The sequence below is a fragment of the Botryllus schlosseri genome, chromosome 1 (genome assembly GCF_051294905.1).
Source record: "Botryllus schlosseri isolate E-star chromosome 1, Bs_hap1, whole genome shotgun sequence".
Taxonomy (NCBI): domain Eukaryota; kingdom Metazoa; phylum Chordata; class Ascidiacea; order Stolidobranchia; family Styelidae; genus Botryllus; species Botryllus schlosseri.
The window spans coordinates 23,000,018-23,019,298 of record NC_137236.1 but is presented as its reverse complement, the minus strand read 5'-3'; the positions used below and the strand labels follow the sequence as shown (position 1 = coordinate 23,019,298).

Genomic DNA, 19,281 nt, shown 5'->3' with positions numbered 1-19,281 from the left:
GAAAAGAAAACATAGAATAGGGCAGTAATTTGGACGAAGTGGTAGGTTTGTTTGTTTGTTTTGGGATATTCATGGTGTTTGTCGACTACTATGGTCATTTACACCAGGCCGATATTCTTCATATTTTCCGTAACTGCCGACTTATAGCACGGCCCACCTCTAGGCTTTTTGTAAGACACCGCTTACGCGGATGAGGTGGCGAGGAGGAGCCTAGGTAAACCTCCAACACTTAGGTATCGGAATTCGGAAGTCGACCTCGGTCGGACTCGAACCCGCACCCATTGGTGTTGCAGCCGCGGATTATACCACTGAGCTATCTCGCCACGGAAGTGGTAGGTGAATTCCATGTCACACCATGATCCGGTGGTCTCGAGCACGGACTATAGCTACTCGGAGTTATAATGTGCTCATCTCATTTGCTGATCCCACCCACAATGGGAAAAGAATACATGCAAAGATCTATATTCGGGAAGCTAGCGAGAGCCGGTGGTTCAATGTCTCACCTATTTCAGCTCAATCATACCTGGTACGTTACCATGAGAACCTTGGACAGCGACGCTATGGATCGGGCATGCGCCACAGTCAAGCTGCAATATCACGGGCCGACTGGATACACTGATTTAGTAACAGTATATTATAACAAGTAATATATATAGCCTACACATATATTTGACATATAAGACTCGCCTCTAAATACGTTACAGGCAGCAGATAGAATTTTATGTTCATTGTGTGGTATAGGCATGATCGTCGCGTTGTTAGTGCCGCATTTAGAGTATTGACAACTCTTCCTCGTCGATGTTCTCTTAAGAAGTTGAATTGCGAAAACCCTTGGTTTTTGCTGCTTTTAATTTACAAGAACCGTCGTATTCTCAACAGTGGAACGATAGGGAAATACCTGGAGCATACCAGATACAAGGGGTCTGATGGATATTACACACGTTACATCGAGAAAGGTAATTCAAATATCAAATATCAGTTTCTGATTGTGAATACATTTTGAAAGCATGTACCCTGCAATTAGCACTTAAACTTTATGAATAGCTCAACACGCTTGAGCAAACATTGATAGGTGAATGAACGTGATACAATTTATTATTTAAAAAATAAACCAATACATCATTTAGGGATACTTCAAGCAGGCAAAACAACGATCATTATAGTAAAAATTGCCATTATGTTGAGGTAATCCCACCTCTACACTACTTGAATAAGAACACAGCTCATGCCTTATCACTGGAGTATCCGCCTCGGTATATTTACTTGTTATCCGGAAGAATACTTCTCGACATACGACCCATACATTTTTATCCTTTTACGACAGTTAGTCCCATAGTTTCTCTTCGATAATTTTGTAATTCAACTCCTTTATGATGGAATAATTGCTGTCTGAGAATAATATAAGTTTTATCATTTTAAATTCAGTGAATATAGTCAAGCTCGATCGTTCTGTTGACAGAGGTGATACCTATCTGGCAATGGTGGATGAAAGTAAGTTCCATATTATTTCGTCTGTGCTTTACAAATGTGATGCCATGTTCGTAACAATATCTTGCTGGCTACACGGAAACACACCTCCCCGATTTAGAAGTAAACGCGAATGTTTTAGCTCTATTACAAAAAAATCTACCATGCAGTACCTATCATAGTCCGATAAAAATAAGACTTTTCGATTTATTGAATGGTGATAAGCTCAGATTATGTACGTTTGAAATAGTGCAATATAAAGTAGGAGGCTCAATCGAGGCACAATCCGAAGACGGATTTCCCGGCGTTCCTGCGTCTTTTAGCATTCCAACAAAGCGAAATAATCTTTAAGCATACACGGAATATATAATCTCCTGAAATTGAATCGGCGAATGTTACTTGCTTAATGACTTAAAAGAATATATATGAATTGTACAGGTTGACATGAATGTTTGTGACTTTGTAGCAAATAATTTAAGACAATGAAATCTAACGACACCAAATGTATGCATTGTTCAAAGTATGGGTGTACATGGGCTACCCACTGGACCTAATAGTCGCCACAGTAGTATTCTCTATGTAAAACTTCTTTGCTGCATGGGAACATAAACTATTATTATTAAATGTGTGAGCATAGATCTATTTTCCAGGCCTAGCACATTAGCTTGATCCGATTAAATCCTGATGCTCGTTGCGATGTTAGGTAATGAATAGATCGAAATTGTAAGCTTACACTGTTTCTCGTATACATGATCGAATTCATCGATGATATTTTTGGGTTCATTTTAATTTGTTCAGCTTCATCAGGAATACCAATTGAGAATAGTGATATTTGGGACCCCGACCACCACTACGTGGCTTCAGTACGCTGCGCGCCTTCAGGTATAGCATAACCAGTTACTTTACATCTACAATCCAACCGAATGTTTAAATCAGTGTCCATCGCAATACCTCGTCAAGTGTCGTGCGTACCATATTGATTCAGAAGTCCTTAGCGTATAGTTCATATTTCCTTTCTCAGAACAATTAATCATATTTGACGATACGAGTTGCAATATGTGGGTTTTCTGAATCGAATATGCTTCGCTATTTTAGGTTGGAACGTGTGGGTGTTTACCATGGAGAGGATCATTACTGCAGATAAATTGATATATATTCATAACGAGCTTTTAAAGCATGGAATATCTGCACCATTACGGCTTAGCCGATGCGATGCTATACAATACTTTTGAAATCGATATAAAAGAAGGTACAAATACCAGTTACAATCTAGACTAGTCCAATAGTAGTAGTATGTCATTTTTCTGAATTCATTTTCGCATTAATAGTATACATTATAAAATCCTGCATGTTTGTTTGTTGTTTCAATCGTTTGTTGTTCAATAAATCTGATCGATAGAGTAAATAACTTATTTTGTTTTCATGATTCAATGCACTAGATATATGCCGATTCCAGCAACAACTCTTAGAATATTTTACGCGAGTAGCGAATGCATGCGTTCGTATAAAACGAGTTTGACCGAAGGTCCTTTAACGGCATTTAATAAGTCTACAAAATATTATTAATCTGTGATATCTTGACTCGACAAAATGTAGTGTGACCCCAAAAGTTTATAGAGCTTATAGGCTTAGTTATAAAGATGATCAGGTCGCAGAAACGCCAACTATGACGTTATTGGCACATACACACTTGTAGAAATATTACAACCAACAAATAAAAGAGATGAGGTAATAGCTGGTCAACCAATTGACATTCACCTACAATAAAATCTTTCAACCACGTGAGCGAGCACTGCAATGATGTAACTGTGGTATTTACAAAAGCCAAGGCTGCATGCAACGTTCCCTCTAAGCTGCGCACGTGCGCAAATGCGCAGTGCTGACACGGTCTCTGCGAATAGAAAATAGAAGTTGCGCACAAGAAATCCGAAGTGATGACCTTTTTCTGGTCGTTACGCACTGTTTTACATGGGTCTGCGCAGTAAGTTGGTGAGTGTGCGCAGACTCGGTAAAAACTAGAGGGAACATTGGCTGCATGTATTTATGTTTGTGCGTAAGGCACGAACGCTAACACGACGCAGCAACGTGCAGTGATCAAGGGTCATCGAAAACACTGTTGTTCGGTTGTCCCGGGGAGCAATTGTTGATATGGACCAGGGCGGGCAACATACGGCCCGCGAAGGGATTTTGTCCGGCCCGCGGACAGTTTTCCGTCCTACATGATAGTGTGGCCAGCGGCCCCAGTCTTCCGAGATTCCCCACTACTTGCTTACATACGTCATATTTTAGTGACTGTATGCCATTAATCGCATGTATGCGCACTTGCGCAGCGAGCGAGGGTGGAGCTTACGCGTACATTCGTCGAAGCGAGAAAACTTATTGCATTATCGCCATTTACGATGTACTCAACCCTAATGTCATTTGTGGTAATCATGATGGTGTTTATCGACTATTATTGTCATTTACACCAGGCTGATATTTCTTATTTTTGATTCCGTAACCGTCCACTTGTAGCACGACACACTTCCAGGCTTCTGTAAGACACCGCTTATGTCAGGGGTCGCCAACTCAAAACGGGTCGGGGGCCACTTTCAATTTTCGTGGAGGTCGCGGGCCGCATGAATTCCATATCGAGATAAAATAGGCCACATGGTTGAACAACCACGCTATCTCGTCACCTATATACAGGGTTGCCATCGACATGGACCCAAAAATAAGGACAGTCGAAAAATTAGGTTAGCGTTTTTGAACATACTTTGCATTTATACAAGCCGAGGAATAGCACAGTCCATACTTTTCGCCAGAAGCAATCTGTTTCAGCAACTCCTTGTTATTAGAAAGTGCTTCATGGTTCGCGCAGGTCTAGGTTTACCTTTGCTCAGGGCCGAAACAGCACTTCGTCCGCCCCCCAACAAAAAAAAAACGCTAGTCTTGGGTCCCCCATAGGGTGATAAACCACATTTCTTCACCTCGTTGTGATTAGAAGCGTCAACTAAGATGGAAAACGCCGTCCACCAAGTTCAGACAAAATCATTTTTGAGCGTATGTAGCAAGAACTAACTCCAGTAACAATGATCATAGTCTTGTTCCTGACTGAAAAAAAAAACTTATTTGCGATGTTGGAATCGGGGAATATTGCTTTGAATAATTGTGATGTGCAATCGTTGGCGAGGAAGGATTGCTGGTGCTTGACAGTATGGAAGGCCCAGGTACCCTCTGCAGCAGCTGCCTTGTAGTCTGTGGTCGTAGGTGCTGATCGACTTGTGGAAAAATTATTCATCGGCTGGCTCAAATTAATAATTATGACACGCTTCTTGTGTTTGGGGTATCAATGTGAGTTGAAATACCGGTCTTTCCTATGGCCTCCAGGTTAATGTCACAATTGCAGATATTGCAACGTGCAAAAGACTCGCCCTTCAAGCTTCGTTAGATTGGCTACCTTTGAATTCTCTCTAATAATCGTCACGAAAAACGTTTTTACGCCTACTCATTTCAACTAATCAGATTTAGCCATATTAGTAGCTAAAACTATATGCGCAAGTGCAATATAATTTAGATAAATTTATCAAATATTCACAGCTTATAGACCAAACAGCAGGGACCTGGTACTGGTGTTTACTGCTAAAATGACGTCCGCTGCGGTAGCTTGGTACAGACGAAACTGCTATACCACCACTCACTGCCCTAACTATCTCACAACTTGAAAGCCAAATCTTGTGGTGTGTACGTCACGAGAGTTTCTTCCATTGATGATGTCATGAAATCTCGACGCAAAAACATAATTTCAAAATATCATGCAACACAGATACCAGAGGAAAATAATCGAAGTTCTGTAGTGGTTGAAAATAAGACAAAAGAAGGACGCAAGTCGGAAATAAGGACATTTCTTAGAAATAAGGACAGTTGAGTTTTCTAAGACGTGGCCCTTCAAAATAAGGACAAATCTTAGAAATAAGGACGGTATGGCAACCCTGCCTATATACCAAACCCTAATGAATTGATATGTTGGTAAACTTGGGGTACCGGGCTTATCGAACGCCTTGAAATCTTAATTTAAGTATTGCACCGTGCGTTGATTGATCAGAGAGAAGCAGTCATGGTGGGGCCTGTATGACAATGCTGTTCTCAAATCCACATTGTCTTCGTCATTATTGGCGAGAAATGGCTTGGGAGTTACATTGCTGTCGTTAAAATACATTCATTAAATACAATTTTTACCTTGTATATGTGATAAATGGGCGGATAATGTATCGATTCAGCAATCCGGCCCGCCAAGTTATTGATATTCCTATATCAGACCCGCCGACCGGAGAAGTTGCCCGCCCCTGATATGAACCATGTAAAACAAAGAATGGTCAATACGTTTGTGCTGCACATTACACTATTAGGGATCCTTTTGTAAACGTAGTTGATACTTCAGTATCTTCTCCGGTCAATGCTTGTCAGCAAGTTAGACCTCGATATACAGGATTGTTAGCGGACACAAGCAAATTTACTGCTCGAAGAGACAACTGTTATATGTGTGAAAGTTTAGTGCCGCCCCATCAGTGTCGCAAATCTAAATTGCAACGTGTGTCATGTTGGGAATCTAGAAAATACACATGTTTATTTCACAGTGATATAGCATAAGAACACTGTTGAAATGCATGTCCGAGTGAATCCCAATAAGTGCGAAGGATCGCAGAAAGGAATCACTTGCTATCACGAGATGAGAAACACATGAAACTTCACACCAGAAGGAATCTGTATATGAGAGCCGGGTACGCGAGAAAACTATCATGCGACTTCACGGTGGACCAAGTCTTCTGTCAATGCACAACGAAAATCACACACATTTGTAATGATTACAAACCTAAAAGGTGAATATGGAACTGCTGTGTGGAAGAAGAACACGATTCATATTGCCGGGGTTGAGACGATCCTTTGAAAGGCTGTAACTTGGGTCGGATCCGTTTCATTATTGCCTACTGCCTATATTTTGCTGATGTAATGTATGCATGTTGCAACCGATACTCTTGTGTTGAAACCGCACAAGACTGCGAGCGTGATTGACGAGCGTTGTGTAGAAGCGATACTTATGTTTTCATCGGGGATATTGAGCTATTCGATAGCTTCCTATCGCGAACCATCAATATTACTCTGCAGCGCACCGAAAGTACATGTTTTTAGTCAACTAAACTAAATACACGGTACTTTGGCATTTATCATCAGTACTAGATTATGACGCCGCTTTCATGTACGATATAAACCAGTGGCTCATAACATTTACTAACCTACAAAATACGTACGCCAATCTGCAAGCCTTCTCGGAACACCCATCAGTCGTTGACTCGTAAAAGCAATAATCTACCCAAACAATACCATCAGAATATATTTTTTGACACAAAACTAAAACGTTATAATAATTTTGAATAATTTTGCAAATCAGTTAGACTTATTATACTGTTCCCTTCAGATACCTGTTTGATTTTCATGATGGTCAGTTCACACCAGGCCGATACTCCCTATTTTTTATTTAGTATTTACCGACTTGTAGCATGGCCCACTTCTAGGCTTATTATAGGATACCACTTATGCGTATCACGTGGCGAGGAGGAGCCTAGATGAACATCCAAGACTTCGGTAGGTATTCTGGAGTCTGTCTCGGTCGGACTCGAACACGCAACCCACTGGTGTTGCAGCTGTGCATCAAACGGATGCGCTAACTCGCCAGTAAAGTGCTATGGTATTGTTCGGTTGGAACGTAAAAACGTGATAACATTGCCTAGTTACGGAAGAGCTTAATAGCATTGGAGAAATAATTGACATTTCAAAAGGACGTGATGCGATTTAGAACCCCAACCCGACTTGCGCACGCCACTGCTCACCATACGTACCACCACCACAGTCACCATTCGACCACTGATCGGTCCGAAATACCTGCAACCGATGGTGGGCAAGACAGTATCGTCACAAATCATATGTAGCTGTTTTGTTTATGTAGGTCTCCAGCACCTCCTTCACGGAACCACTGGTTCAAAACCATGGAGTAGATGAGAGCTATGGATCAGTTATATGATATGTCGGGATTTAAATCGCTGACGTAAAATATCCCCCACCATGTTGTAAAGTTTATGCCGTGCCAATAATCGTATAGCTTAGATCGATAATAAAGTTACAAAAATGTCGCAAAGCTGCCATTGCGAAACTCAATTATGCTTAAATTAAGACAGAGTCCTTACGTTCGAGTTCAACATGATCTGCGAGAGACTTCCTCGGATTTAACTAGGTCTGCATATAGTAACTGAATATACACTCTAAATCGAAAGCATCGCTTTAGACACAAAATTGTGCATTTAGAGATGCAATATGGGACAAACACATAAAGTCGACCCAAATCTTTCGCCGCAGTGGTGTCATAATATGTGCAAGTCCACACTTTATCAGATAAAGCTACGAAATATGTGCTTCTGCTCACATCTTATCATCTGTCCCCGGCTTTGATCACTATGAAAGAGTTTACGTATACATTTTAAAGCCCGGTAAGTCGCCGCACGAGTTATCAGATCAGTAAGATTGAGAGGGATTGTGAGATCGACGCTGGAAACGCTGCTATCGTAATGTCACTGGTAAATGACCAGATCATCCAAGGTAAGGTACGGTACACTCGTGTACCGATCATGACGTCATCGGTAAACCCAATGACCCTGGGGTCCGTTTGCTCTCGCTGGGTTATTTGTAGGGGAGGAAGTAAGTTGCAAGATATAGCCGCTCAAATGATGCAGCATTTCTATAATAGATGTTGAACGGAATTAACGACTCTAGTGTGAGTAATGCGTGCTTTTAGCCCCGTTTACATATAGCTCAGAAGCAATGTTCCCTCTAATTTGACGACTCTGCAGCAAGCGCTAACCTACTCACTGCGTGGTCCCTTGGACAACAGTGCGTGACCACTAAAAAAAGGTCATCTCCTCGGATTCTTTGTGCGCAACTTATATTTTATGTGATCAGAGACCGTGTCAGCTCAAAGCAATTGCACACGTGCGTACCTAAGAGGCCAAATTTCTCAGGAGCCATGAAGTGGACTGCTGTTTCATCACTGACGCTCCATTATTTTAGTGGAGCATTTACTGGGTTTTGTGAACGTTTCTCTTATCATTTTATTTTCCTACCAAACTGGCAGAAGAAATTGATCATTTCAACCCAATGATATATATCATTGTTACAACCACATGATTGTCTGACTTGACTATGGCTTCCATTTTATTGCGTTTCCCCATTACTGAATATTAACATATCAGCAGTATAGCAATCAATCAATCAATCAATCAATCAATCAATCAATCAATTAATCAATCATTGTCATCACCATGTAATTTTGAAGTACGTTGTTTAGTAATCTTTAGTGTTACCTGCATGGCTATTATCAGTGCATTCTGCTTTTAACTGTTGACTGAATAAACATATCTATATTTCTCTATTTCCATCCCTCTCTCTCTCTCTCTCTCTCTCTCTCTCTCTCTCTCAATCACGCTTCACATCTCTCGGTAACGGCGGGAACTCAGTCAGGGTCAAAGGTCAATACACAGCATCAGTAAATGGAGCGATAAGTCGCAGTACAGTGACTTTGTGGATGTGGGTGAACGTGTCGATAATCTCATCATAGCGGAAGGAATGGAGAAGATCTTGATTGCGTACGGCATTACGATAGAACACATTGCTTCAATTGAAGGTAATTCGTTCAAGAATAACAACATGCGATATGTTATGATTACCGGTATGTTGTCAAGAGGGTTCTTACAGCAAGCAGCAGTGTGAGAAATATTAGTAGATTGCCTTTTAGATCAACTTGCAGTAGCATCGAAACTGAGTTTCAGAATGTCAGTTAATCCTCTAACTTGATGCAATGTGGGTTTATAACCAGAATTCTTGACCAAGTTATATACATCTTGCTTTGCAGTTGACTCACTTGTTTTTCCAATTACATGACATTTTCATTGATTGAAAACATGACATTTCATTCATGAACCTATTATAATAATAATTAATAATGTTATCCAGTGAAATAAATCTTATTATATTCATATCAAGTTCCCTCTATATAACACATAGAAGTGGTTGTGCATGCTTAGCTCACTACATAGCTGCTTTTATAGTAACATTTCGCCTTTGTAATAGATCAGAGCCGAGTTTCAAATGGCCGTTCCGAGGAGTGTCGAAGCAAAATACTTACTACTAATGTCGAAATATTTGGAGTAGAGCTAGAGACAGATGAGGAGGTTAGTATTATTTAACTATTCTAGAATGAATTTATTAGTTGGGATAATCCTGTTTATTTTTGTTGCAATTTTATACATTAAATGTTGTTGTGGCAGAACTCTTGCCTTCATATCAACCGGAATGCAATAAGTGGAATGTCCTTCAACCAAATCTTCTACATTATTTATATTCATTATTTTATTTATTTGTAGGGAAAAGAAGCCGCTGCGGTTATGCTCCTGTTGGAGTTACGAAATGCAGTAATTGAAAAGAGAATCAGGGCACAACAGGACTTGAGGGTGATAACGCTTTATCAGGCGAGTTGTAGGATTTGCTGCTTGCTTAACCTTGTACTGTGTGAACAATGAACATAGATGTACCATAACGTCCTGATTTGTACTGATTTCGACTCTGTCCTGATTTTCGGCAAACATTGTTCGGCGTTTTCCGTAACACCTTGGATGTTTTGCATGCCACGATCTGGCACAAGTTCGAACTTAACAGACCGTCACAAAAGTACAGCTAGTTGTCTGAAAATTTTGTGGCTTAACATGCGCGCATTTCGAGTTGGTTCTAATTCGGGGGTCTGTTAATTTCCAAGTTGCTCCACAAACATGTGCTCTAATTCGGGGTCTGTTGAGTACAGACGTGTGCCGCCAAAATGTGGCACAATTGTTTTTGGGTGCTGAAAATATGGTAGGCCTATGTTTTGATTAACACTGTTTACGTTATGACGGTGCAATAAACATTCGAACTGGAAAAAGGCCTCCAAAAATAAATGTTTATTAAATGCTTTTCAATTATATCATTATTTTGATAAGGCTAAATCTTAATTAGAATGAGCTGGTGTAAATTCGTTTTCATCCCACACCATGGAAAATCATTTCTGCTGCTAATGTACTTTTTGGACTTCGAGTCAATGAGGATGGCTACCATGGATATAGTGCATCGAATCAGTGAATGTGAACATAATACTTGTGCCGTTCCAAAAGGAACCTGTATGATGGTATACTGATCAAATCTTATTGGATCATTAAAGGTTGGTAAACTTATGATGATGGGGACAACCCATACATGTCAACGACTAGACAGCATATCGTGACGACAGAATTTGCTATCACTTGTTTCCCTGAGTTAAGCTTGTCAAACCATGTTGACAAAAACCTATATTGACCTATTCAGCTCTATTTTTATTCAATATTCATTATGCAGAAGTCCCACAAAGGCATTTCTACCTAATCTAAATCTTGTGCTTTCAATTCACACATGGATTATTGTTAATATAATTTTACTTAACATATTTTTTTCAGTTCCAGGCCCATTCAGTCCAATTAACGTCCACAAAGCTGAGTCCTCGACATCTCGTACTAGCGCACCATGAAAATGGTGACCTACAGTCATCATGGATCGTGGCGAATGGCTTCCGCATAAAGGGATCGTCTCACAATAAAGCGAAACCATTTGAGATGGTGCTGGATCTTCTCGCGTGTTATTATGTTTGTGACCCCGCATATCCGAAAGTGTTCCAGATACTGTCAGTTTTACAGTATGTCATGATTGGAGACAAAAATTTGGGTTTCAATCAAACAAGCTTCTCTGTTTCATGAGCAGATTTCAGAAATCACAGTAATGATTTTGATTTCGTTTGCTGACTTGGACAACTATACAATTCTAGTACTAGTCTAGTTGTCTAATTAAAGTGAAAAAAGTGTAGCTAAAATTCTGATTATACTCTAATTTTGAAAAAAAAAACTAGCTTTAATTATAATTCAACTTTAATTCGAGAAGTGCTTCGTCTCTCTCATTCGAATCTAATTTGTGAAAACAACTGAACCTATAATTCTAATTGTACTCTAATTTAGATAAACAGTGTAGCTATAGTTATAATTCTACTCTCTAATTTGAAAAAAACTGTTACTATAATTCTGATCCCACTCTATAATTTCGAAGCTACAAATCTAATTCTACTCTAATTTGGAAAAAGCTGTGTAGCTATAAATTCTGATGCTACTCTAATTTGTGAAATGTTTCTTTGCTCCCAATCGAATCTAATTTAGAAAAAAACTACCGTATAGCTGTATTTCTAATTCTACTCTAATTTGAAATAAAAACTACGTCTAATTCGGATTCTAGTCTAATTCAGAAAATATGCTGTAGTAATTATTCTAATTCTACTCCAATTTTTCAAATGTTTATTTGCTCTGATTCGAATCTAATTTGTGATAACAACTGTCTCGCTATAATTCTAATTCTACTCCAATTTGGAAAAGGTTTTTTTGATCTAATTAGAATCTAATTTGTGAAAACAACTCAGCTACCATAATTCTAATTCTACTTCAATTTTTGAAATGTTTTTTTTGCTCTAATTAGAATCTAATTTGTGATAATAACTGTGTCGCTATGATTCTAATTCTACTCCAATTTGGGAAATATTTTTTGCGTTAATTAGAATCTAATTTGTGAAAACAACTGTGTTGCTATGATTGTAATCCTACTCCAATTTTTGAAATGTTTTTTGCTCTAATTAAAATCTAATTTGTGATAACAACTGTGCTGCTATGATTGTAATTCTACCCCAATTTGTGAAATGTCTCTTTGCTCTAATTTGAATCTAATTTGTGAAAACAACTGTGTTACCATAATCCTAATTCTACTCCAATTTTTGAAATGTTTTTTGCTCTAATTTGAATCTAATTTGTGATAACAACTGTGACGCTATGATTCTAATCCTACTCCAAATTTTGAAATGTTTTTTGCTCTAATTAAAATCTAATTTGTGATAACAACTGTGTCGCTATGATTCTAATTCTACTCCAATTTATGTAATGTTTTTTGCTCTAATTAAAATCTAATTTGTGATAACAACTGTGTCGCTATGATTCTAATTCTACTCCAATTTGGGAAATGTTTTTTGCACTAATTAAAATCTAATTTGTGAAAACAACTTTGTTGCTATGATTGTAATTCTACCTCAATTTGTGAAATGTTTCTTTGCTCTAATTTGAATCTAATTTGTGAAAACAACTGTGTTACCATAATTCTAATTCTACTCCAATTTTTGAAATGTTTATTTGCTCTAATTAGGATCTAATTCGTGATAACAACTGTGTCGCTATGATTCTAATTCTTCTCCAATTTGGGAAATATTTTTTTCTCTAATTAGAATCAAATTAGTGATAACAACTGTGTCGCAATGATTCTAATTCTATCCCAATTTGTGAAATGTTTCTTTGCTCTGATTCAAATGTAATTTGTGGTTGCAACTGTGTCGCTATAATTCTAATTCTACACCAATTTGTGAAATGCTTCTTTGCTCTAATTAGAATCTAATTTTTGAAAACAACCGTGTCGCTAGGATTCTAATTCTACTCCAATTTGTGAAATGTTTCTTTGCTCTAATTAGAATCTGATTCGTGAAAACAACTGTGTCGCCAGGATTGTAATTCTATCCCAATTTGTGAAATGTTTCTTTGCTCTGATTCAAATGTAATTTGTGGTTGCAACTGTGTCGCTATAATTCTAATTCTTCACCAATGTGTGAAATGCTGCTTTGCTCCAATTAAAATCTAATTTGTGATAACAACTGTGTCGCTATAATTCTAATTCTACACCACTTTGTGAAATGCTTCTTTGCTCTAATTAGAATCTAATTTGTGAAAACAACCGTGTCGCTAGGATTCTAATTCTACTCCAATTTGTGAAATGTTTCTTTGCTCTAATTAGAATCTGATTTGTGAAAACAACTGTGTCGCCTGGATTGTAATTCTATCCCAATTTGTGAAATGTTTCTTTGCTCTGATTCAAATGTAATTTGTGGTTGCAACTGTGTCGCTATAATTCTAATTTTACACCAATTTGTGAAATGCTTCTTTGCTCTAATTAGAATATAATTTGTGATTACTTTGTAGCTGTAGTTCTTATTTCTATTTGGGAAAGCTTAAATTTTTCAATTGTGCAAGCTAGAAATTCACACATTTTCGTCTGCAAATGAATGTTCTGTATTCATCTTTCCATGCAATAAAATATTTTTTGAGCCTAAGCTGAGTAAAAATTCATGGATGGCTGGTATTAATTTCGAGCTCTGCACGAGTCAGCATGAACACACCACCACTAAACACAGGATAGCCCGGCACACATCGGCTCCAGCACGTTCTGTGGTAGTTAAAAAAAAACCGGATTTGGCGTGTAAATTTGCGTTCCTCTGCACGCATTAAAATTTAGAGTGTATGATCACGCAAATTTACTCTTCAGAAGAGGGATGCTAATATGGCTGCGGAGTACCCGGTGAAGCTATCATGCTGCTATAGGCCGTTCATTCACAACCCATCCGCGACATAATTCACATGAGTTTCCATTGATAAACCCACGAAATAGGGAGGTATAAGAATAGATCTTCCAAATGCGGTGTATGTAATTTCGGAAAGGTTGAAGAAGAACATATTCAATTTCATCTTGCATGAAGTACGAGATACGATCATAGCGCAGAGATCAGCTACGAGCAGTTCCAACAAAATGCACAAATATCACCGTAAACAGGCACGTCCTGCCGGGATGTTGCAAAGCAATACTATTCTATCGATGCCTCACCGCGCTGAATGCGTGACGAAGTATCGTTGTGTAACACAATATTTATGTATTTCATCTGTGATATCGAACTATTCGATCGTTTCCTACCGCGGCTAATATATGCTACTTTGCATCGTATCACAGATACATTCTTCTAGTCGACCAATCCAAACGCACAGGTATGTTAAAATTTATCTCGCCTGTAGGCCATTCACTGCTTTCAAGCCGGATTTTGACAAATTTTGGGCGCAATCAGCTATGATTATGTCGTAATCTGCGAAGTATTAGTAAACGAATGGCTTTGGGTCTGGTCTGAAGCTATTAAATCTGGATGGCCTTTGTCTTACTTGAAAATATTTGATTAGTATGACTGCTGAGTGATATTATGTAATATGTGACGGCTCACGGATTCCAGTGAATTTTGCAGATCGAATCAAGATGCAGAGTCGCTTACTTGGTAAAATCGTTTTGATCTCCGTGATTATGGCATTGACGACAATCTTTGAAGGTTAGCCTTCCTTTGCACATACAACTTAGTTCTAACATATAAATTAAGGGTATATATAGTTACCATTGGAATAGTAGCAAAATACCTTTAATATTCACATGTTATTTACGTTATAACATATGGGTGTATTTGTTTCATTCAGACGCACAAATAGCTGATGATATCGTGGTTTGAATGCTATAGTTTCTTGCATTGATGTAATACCATACCTTGATCCAAACCCTTTCACATGTGATATGTTATGTTGAAAATTCATAATAGTGTGAAATGTTGTACCGTTACAAATTCGTAATAATACGGTAAGTGCAAATAGCAGTGCCGTGTTAAATCACAAACTTGGGGAGCGTGTAAGTACCGTTCGCTGTTTAGAAGCACCAAAATATCAAAAATGAAATTTTCCAATGTTATGATATTATGCGTTGAAACAGGCCATTTGATAAATGGTACAGACACAATATGGCAGACTACGACAGTACCTTCTCACTTATTACATGTTTGACTGCACGATCAAAATACGGTAGGTCTGAGAGATGATTTTAAGACACCGGTTTAAAAGCGCATGTGCCTCGACAATGGGAAATGTTGGCTACCTACCGAAAATCGTGAAGGCTAGTCTCTTCGAAAGATATCAGCTAATCATAGTTACAAAACTGCGTGGACGTGAATATGCAATTTGATTTCTTGTCTCAATAATTTCCATATCATCCGTTGATCGCGATTCACTTCAAAAACCAATTGCCCTGTCGAATTTTCTATATAATAGCGATTATTATGTATATTTAGGGAACGCCCTATACGTCTTACGTCCGCCGCCAAGCGGATTGAAGGAAACCGACTCCTATTCCTTCAAACACGTAAGTATCATTTATTTAAATTCCCGTGTAAGCAATCCAAAGCTTTCAAGAGTTTGATGCGTTTCGAAACATAACTCGAGTGTTAAAATGTCGGTAGGATATCAAAATGACCCAGGTAGCAGGTGGGGATTGTTGATAACAGGCTCGCGCATATATCCCTGTCGTGTTTTTCGAAACTATGATTAAATACTGGATAACAAATTGTTCGAGGAAAAACGTGGGACCCTAAGTAAACATGTATCTGGATTAGCAATGAGATCGACACTATAGTCAAGTACATCAAGTATCCCAAAGCACACTGCACAATGGTACACATTATACCATGAAGGTATTGAAGTTCAACTTGGACTATTTGAATAAATGTTTACCAACAGTAATAATATGAAATTTAATTTCATGGGTCGATCTCAGATCTTTCTGTTGTTGAAATTGATACTTGCCGTTTGGATGATAATATAATATATAAAATATATTCCAGATAATCGTTTGCAGTTTTTTTTAATCATCAATTCATTCCCGCACACTGCACAGTGCAAAATGGCATCAGAACGAAATACATCGTTATCCATTTTGGTTTTTTTTTTAAATGTTCTCCTTTTTAGCAATTCGCCCACCTTTACAGGTTTTAACAGCTAAGATAATGGAGAGATTCGAGTGAAAATGGGCATAAATGACGCCAAACGGGAAATTAGTGGTTCGATCGAAAGCGACGACCGTTTTTAGTCAACGCCATTCATTTCAAGTAAAAAGTATGTAAATCGGGAGTCAAACGAATCTGGCGACCTTTTTTAGTCAATCCACCATATTTTACAGCAAAAATAGCGTAATCCGCTGTTTTCAGTTTGATCAAGTAACTTGACTGATTTGGTTCAAGTGTCATCCTTTCCCGATTCTTAAATATGGCAACCCTAATTAGTATCGACCACGAACTATACGATGGGGATATATGCTTAAGACGTTTCACATGTATTGACTTCGCAGCCCGCCACGGATATTTCATAACAATTAGGAAAACAAGCCAATAATAATCGTTACGTGCTTCTTGAGAATTTCGATAGAAAACAGAGTACATCTTGGTCCCATAGTAATAGTCCCAGTAGTATTATACTGGGGAGTCATTGCTCCAAGTCGATTAATCGAATGCCGTGCCTAATTATTATTTCTCGGGCCATTTCGTGTATCGGAGGTTAGGAAGAATTTCTGTGGCCCACGACTGCACGTAGCTTACATTATCTGAAGGTTACATAATCCTGCACAGGTATAGCCTATTCATTTCACTTGAATATCAGATACGGAATCCCTTTTCTGTATCTATTGGCGAATACCAACCTAGCAGCGACTGATGTTAACGCAGAAGTGGACTGGAGTCCGGATTGAAGTTTATACACTGTGATGCCGCGCGTGCAACGAGAAAATCGGGAATCCGAGTCAATGTTGAAACGATATCTTCACAGCTGCATAGGGCACTTTTTATTCTGCCCTATCTATCATATTATTCGTGAGGGGCGTGAAAGCTCCGATGATAATAGTATGGGTCGCGAGCTGCATTGATTAAATCCTCAAATTTCTAATTTACAGCTATATTTTTCCAACAAATGAGATCAAATTTGTACCATAATGTCTGCTGAAGTAAAAAATCAAATCAAATTTCATTCACAGGTGTAAGGTGGAAAAGAGGCATATACTATGTGACTGTGACAATCCAATGGAAAATGATGAGATTTAAAAATGCTGCAAAGATGATTTCGTTGTATTGTATATTCAGATTTCTTAACGATAAACAGGTTGGCGGTATTACATTGTGGACTTCTCGTTTTTATCCAAATGTTGTAAATAGACTTTTGTCGTGTTCGGTATTGCATGGCTGAGTTCAGATGCGGATATTTGCCTCGAGTCGACGGAAATCAGTTTTCCGATCTGTACAGCTTAAATTCGAGCCATTGAATATAACTCGAGACATTGAATTCACACCCATGCATTAACCGAAGCTGATTCAAACTCCTTTTTTATAATATGTTTATTTGTAGGCAAAATAGGCGCATCAGCACCGCCTCTCTTACGACAACTATATGTCACCACAACTCTACCAATATTTACAGTTAATATGAATGGATTCTGTAGGTGAACGAACAATGATGGGAGGACGTGTTTACAGCGAGCAAATTTCAGTGATTCGTTGTTATGGGCGAGGATCCAGTACAGTGTTGATCAGTGGTTCTCAACCTTGGGGGCGCGGAAGGCTCTCAGGGGGGTCGCGAGAAATTGACAAAGTCTCTATGAATTCTGACTAAAATATGTGTTTCACAACCATTCTGAGAAGACGATTGTTGAAGATGAAACTTATTTCGTATTCAAGAAAGCTCGCCAAATTCAAACTCCAGCAGTCGCGCTCAATGGAGGATAGGCTGATTTCAACTCCATTTGAGCAAATTTTCGATATTCTTTGCAGATCTAGAGCAGTGTTTCTTAACCTTGCCCCAGTGCCTCAACCCCCCCCCCAAGGGACACTGTCGATTTTGACGGGGATGATAATGCTCAGGGGCGATATGGGGGGCGCTGGGCTCAGGTGGGGCGATATGGGGGCGCTGGGCTCAGGGAGGGCGATATGGGGGCGCTGGGCTCAGGGGGGGCGATATAGGGGTTGCTGAAGAAAATGGCTTCGCATTAGATAATGCGGTAGTATGACATATCCTTATTGAGTATTCAGAGCAAATAAGCATTCCACAGAACATGTCAAATCCCGAAATTTTTGGTCTCGCTACGCGGCGATGTTTGCTACATATGTTTTCATAAATGTAGTGGGTTATTAGCGAATTGCGCGTACTTTTAGATCGCCAATTTCCCCTTAAAACACTGCCGTCACCTTTGCTAGGGTTATTTTCAACAAAACTTTTCGCATTAGGTAATATATCCCGCAGCGTACAGCGTGTGAAAATCGAATGAGGAGGCACTGTAGATCACTTTTGAGAGTTTGAGCGCCCTCGTGTACATGAAATAAGTTTTTAAGCTTTGTGCACAAAATGAATAATCAATTATACTTGTATTTGAGAGCTACAAAATTAAATCGTCAGAATATTTCTTCATCGTATCATAAAAGATGATACTATCTAGTGTTGAGGTTCACAACCTCACATGAACGTTATAGTATATATAACGTTATAGTATATAATATGAGTTGCTTTGTTTGGAATACATTCATGTTAAAATTAACAACTAGGTACAGTACTAAATTCAGTGTGAGCAGATATATGCATCCCATTCTCAGTTGACTTACTTGTAGTTACACAAAGCACTAAGACAAAATCCAACACCATTAATTTCCCCATATTGCCAATCGCTGATGTGAATTCGGGATGGCTTGAACCACAGAGTATGAGACCGTGCCCGATATTTGGTTATAACAACCTTGATTTGATCCTGACTATATATACCACACACAAATATTTTATGGTTTATTGTACTCGAATGGTCCTCGATCGCGATTAAAGCGCGAAATATTTCCAATATACCAAAGTTCCGAAAAGAACGACTGGACTTTGACCCCTTACCAGGACCGATACTGCTGCAACCCAAACCCCCAATCGGTGAGCTCGAAGGGTGCCATCAAATATTTCGGTGAATGAACAATAATTAGGGGAGATGTGGTAC

General features: G+C 38.8%; 2 protein-coding genes and 1 long non-coding RNA gene across 4 annotated transcripts in view; all 3 read left to right on the top strand.

The window, feature by feature from the left end:
- LOC145434382 (uncharacterized) overlaps positions 1-2,866 on the top strand; it is a 75,144-nt gene extending 72,278 nt beyond the window's left edge. Inside the window, exons 2-6 of one of the 2 annotated variants that reach the window (XM_080311743.1) lie at positions 513-643; positions 880-956; positions 1,426-1,491; positions 2,266-2,349; positions 2,563-2,866. In XM_080311743.1, the coding sequence (XP_080167869.1) occupies positions 513-643; positions 880-956; positions 1,426-1,491; positions 2,266-2,349; positions 2,563-2,699 (495 nt within the window). In that variant the 3' untranslated portion in view covers positions 2,700-2,866. The remainder of the gene's footprint in view (positions 1-512; positions 644-879; positions 957-1,425; positions 1,492-2,265; positions 2,350-2,562) is intronic. The other variant, XM_080311747.1, reaches the window with a different exon arrangement.
- A 4,897-nt stretch (positions 2,867-7,763) lies between these two features.
- On the top strand, positions 7,764-11,950 carry LOC145445258 (uncharacterized). Its single transcript, XM_080323430.1, has 3 exons — positions 7,764-9,178; positions 9,625-9,725; positions 9,918-11,950. Exons 1-3 carry the CDS (start codon positions 9,121-9,123, stop codon positions 10,071-10,073), a joined length of 315 nt encoding a protein of 104 aa, XP_080179556.1. The 5' UTR covers positions 7,764-9,120; the 3' UTR covers positions 10,074-11,950.
- A 2,420-nt stretch (positions 11,951-14,370) lies between these two features.
- On the top strand, positions 14,371-17,506 carry LOC145434572 (uncharacterized). The gene is made up of 4 exons (XR_013913468.1): positions 14,371-14,450; positions 14,699-14,779; positions 15,563-15,633; positions 17,293-17,506. It is a non-coding gene; the product is annotated as an uncharacterized LOC145434572 (long non-coding RNA).
- Positions 17,507-19,281: the final 1,775 nt, after the last annotated feature.

Excerpts from the sequence above, each read along its gene's own strand:
- LOC145445258 (XM_080323430.1), top strand. The coding sequence starts at position 9,121 with ATGGAGAAGATCTTGATTGCGTACGGCATTACGATAGAACACATTGCT. Across the intron at positions 9,179-9,624 it reads ACACATTGCTTCAATTGAAG|ATCAGAGCCGAGTTTCAAAT; the intron begins GTAATTCGTTCA and ends CCTTTGTAATAG. Across the intron at positions 9,726-9,917 it reads AGCTAGAGACAGATGAGGAG|GGAAAAGAAGCCGCTGCGGT; the intron begins GTTAGTATTATT and ends ATTTATTTGTAG.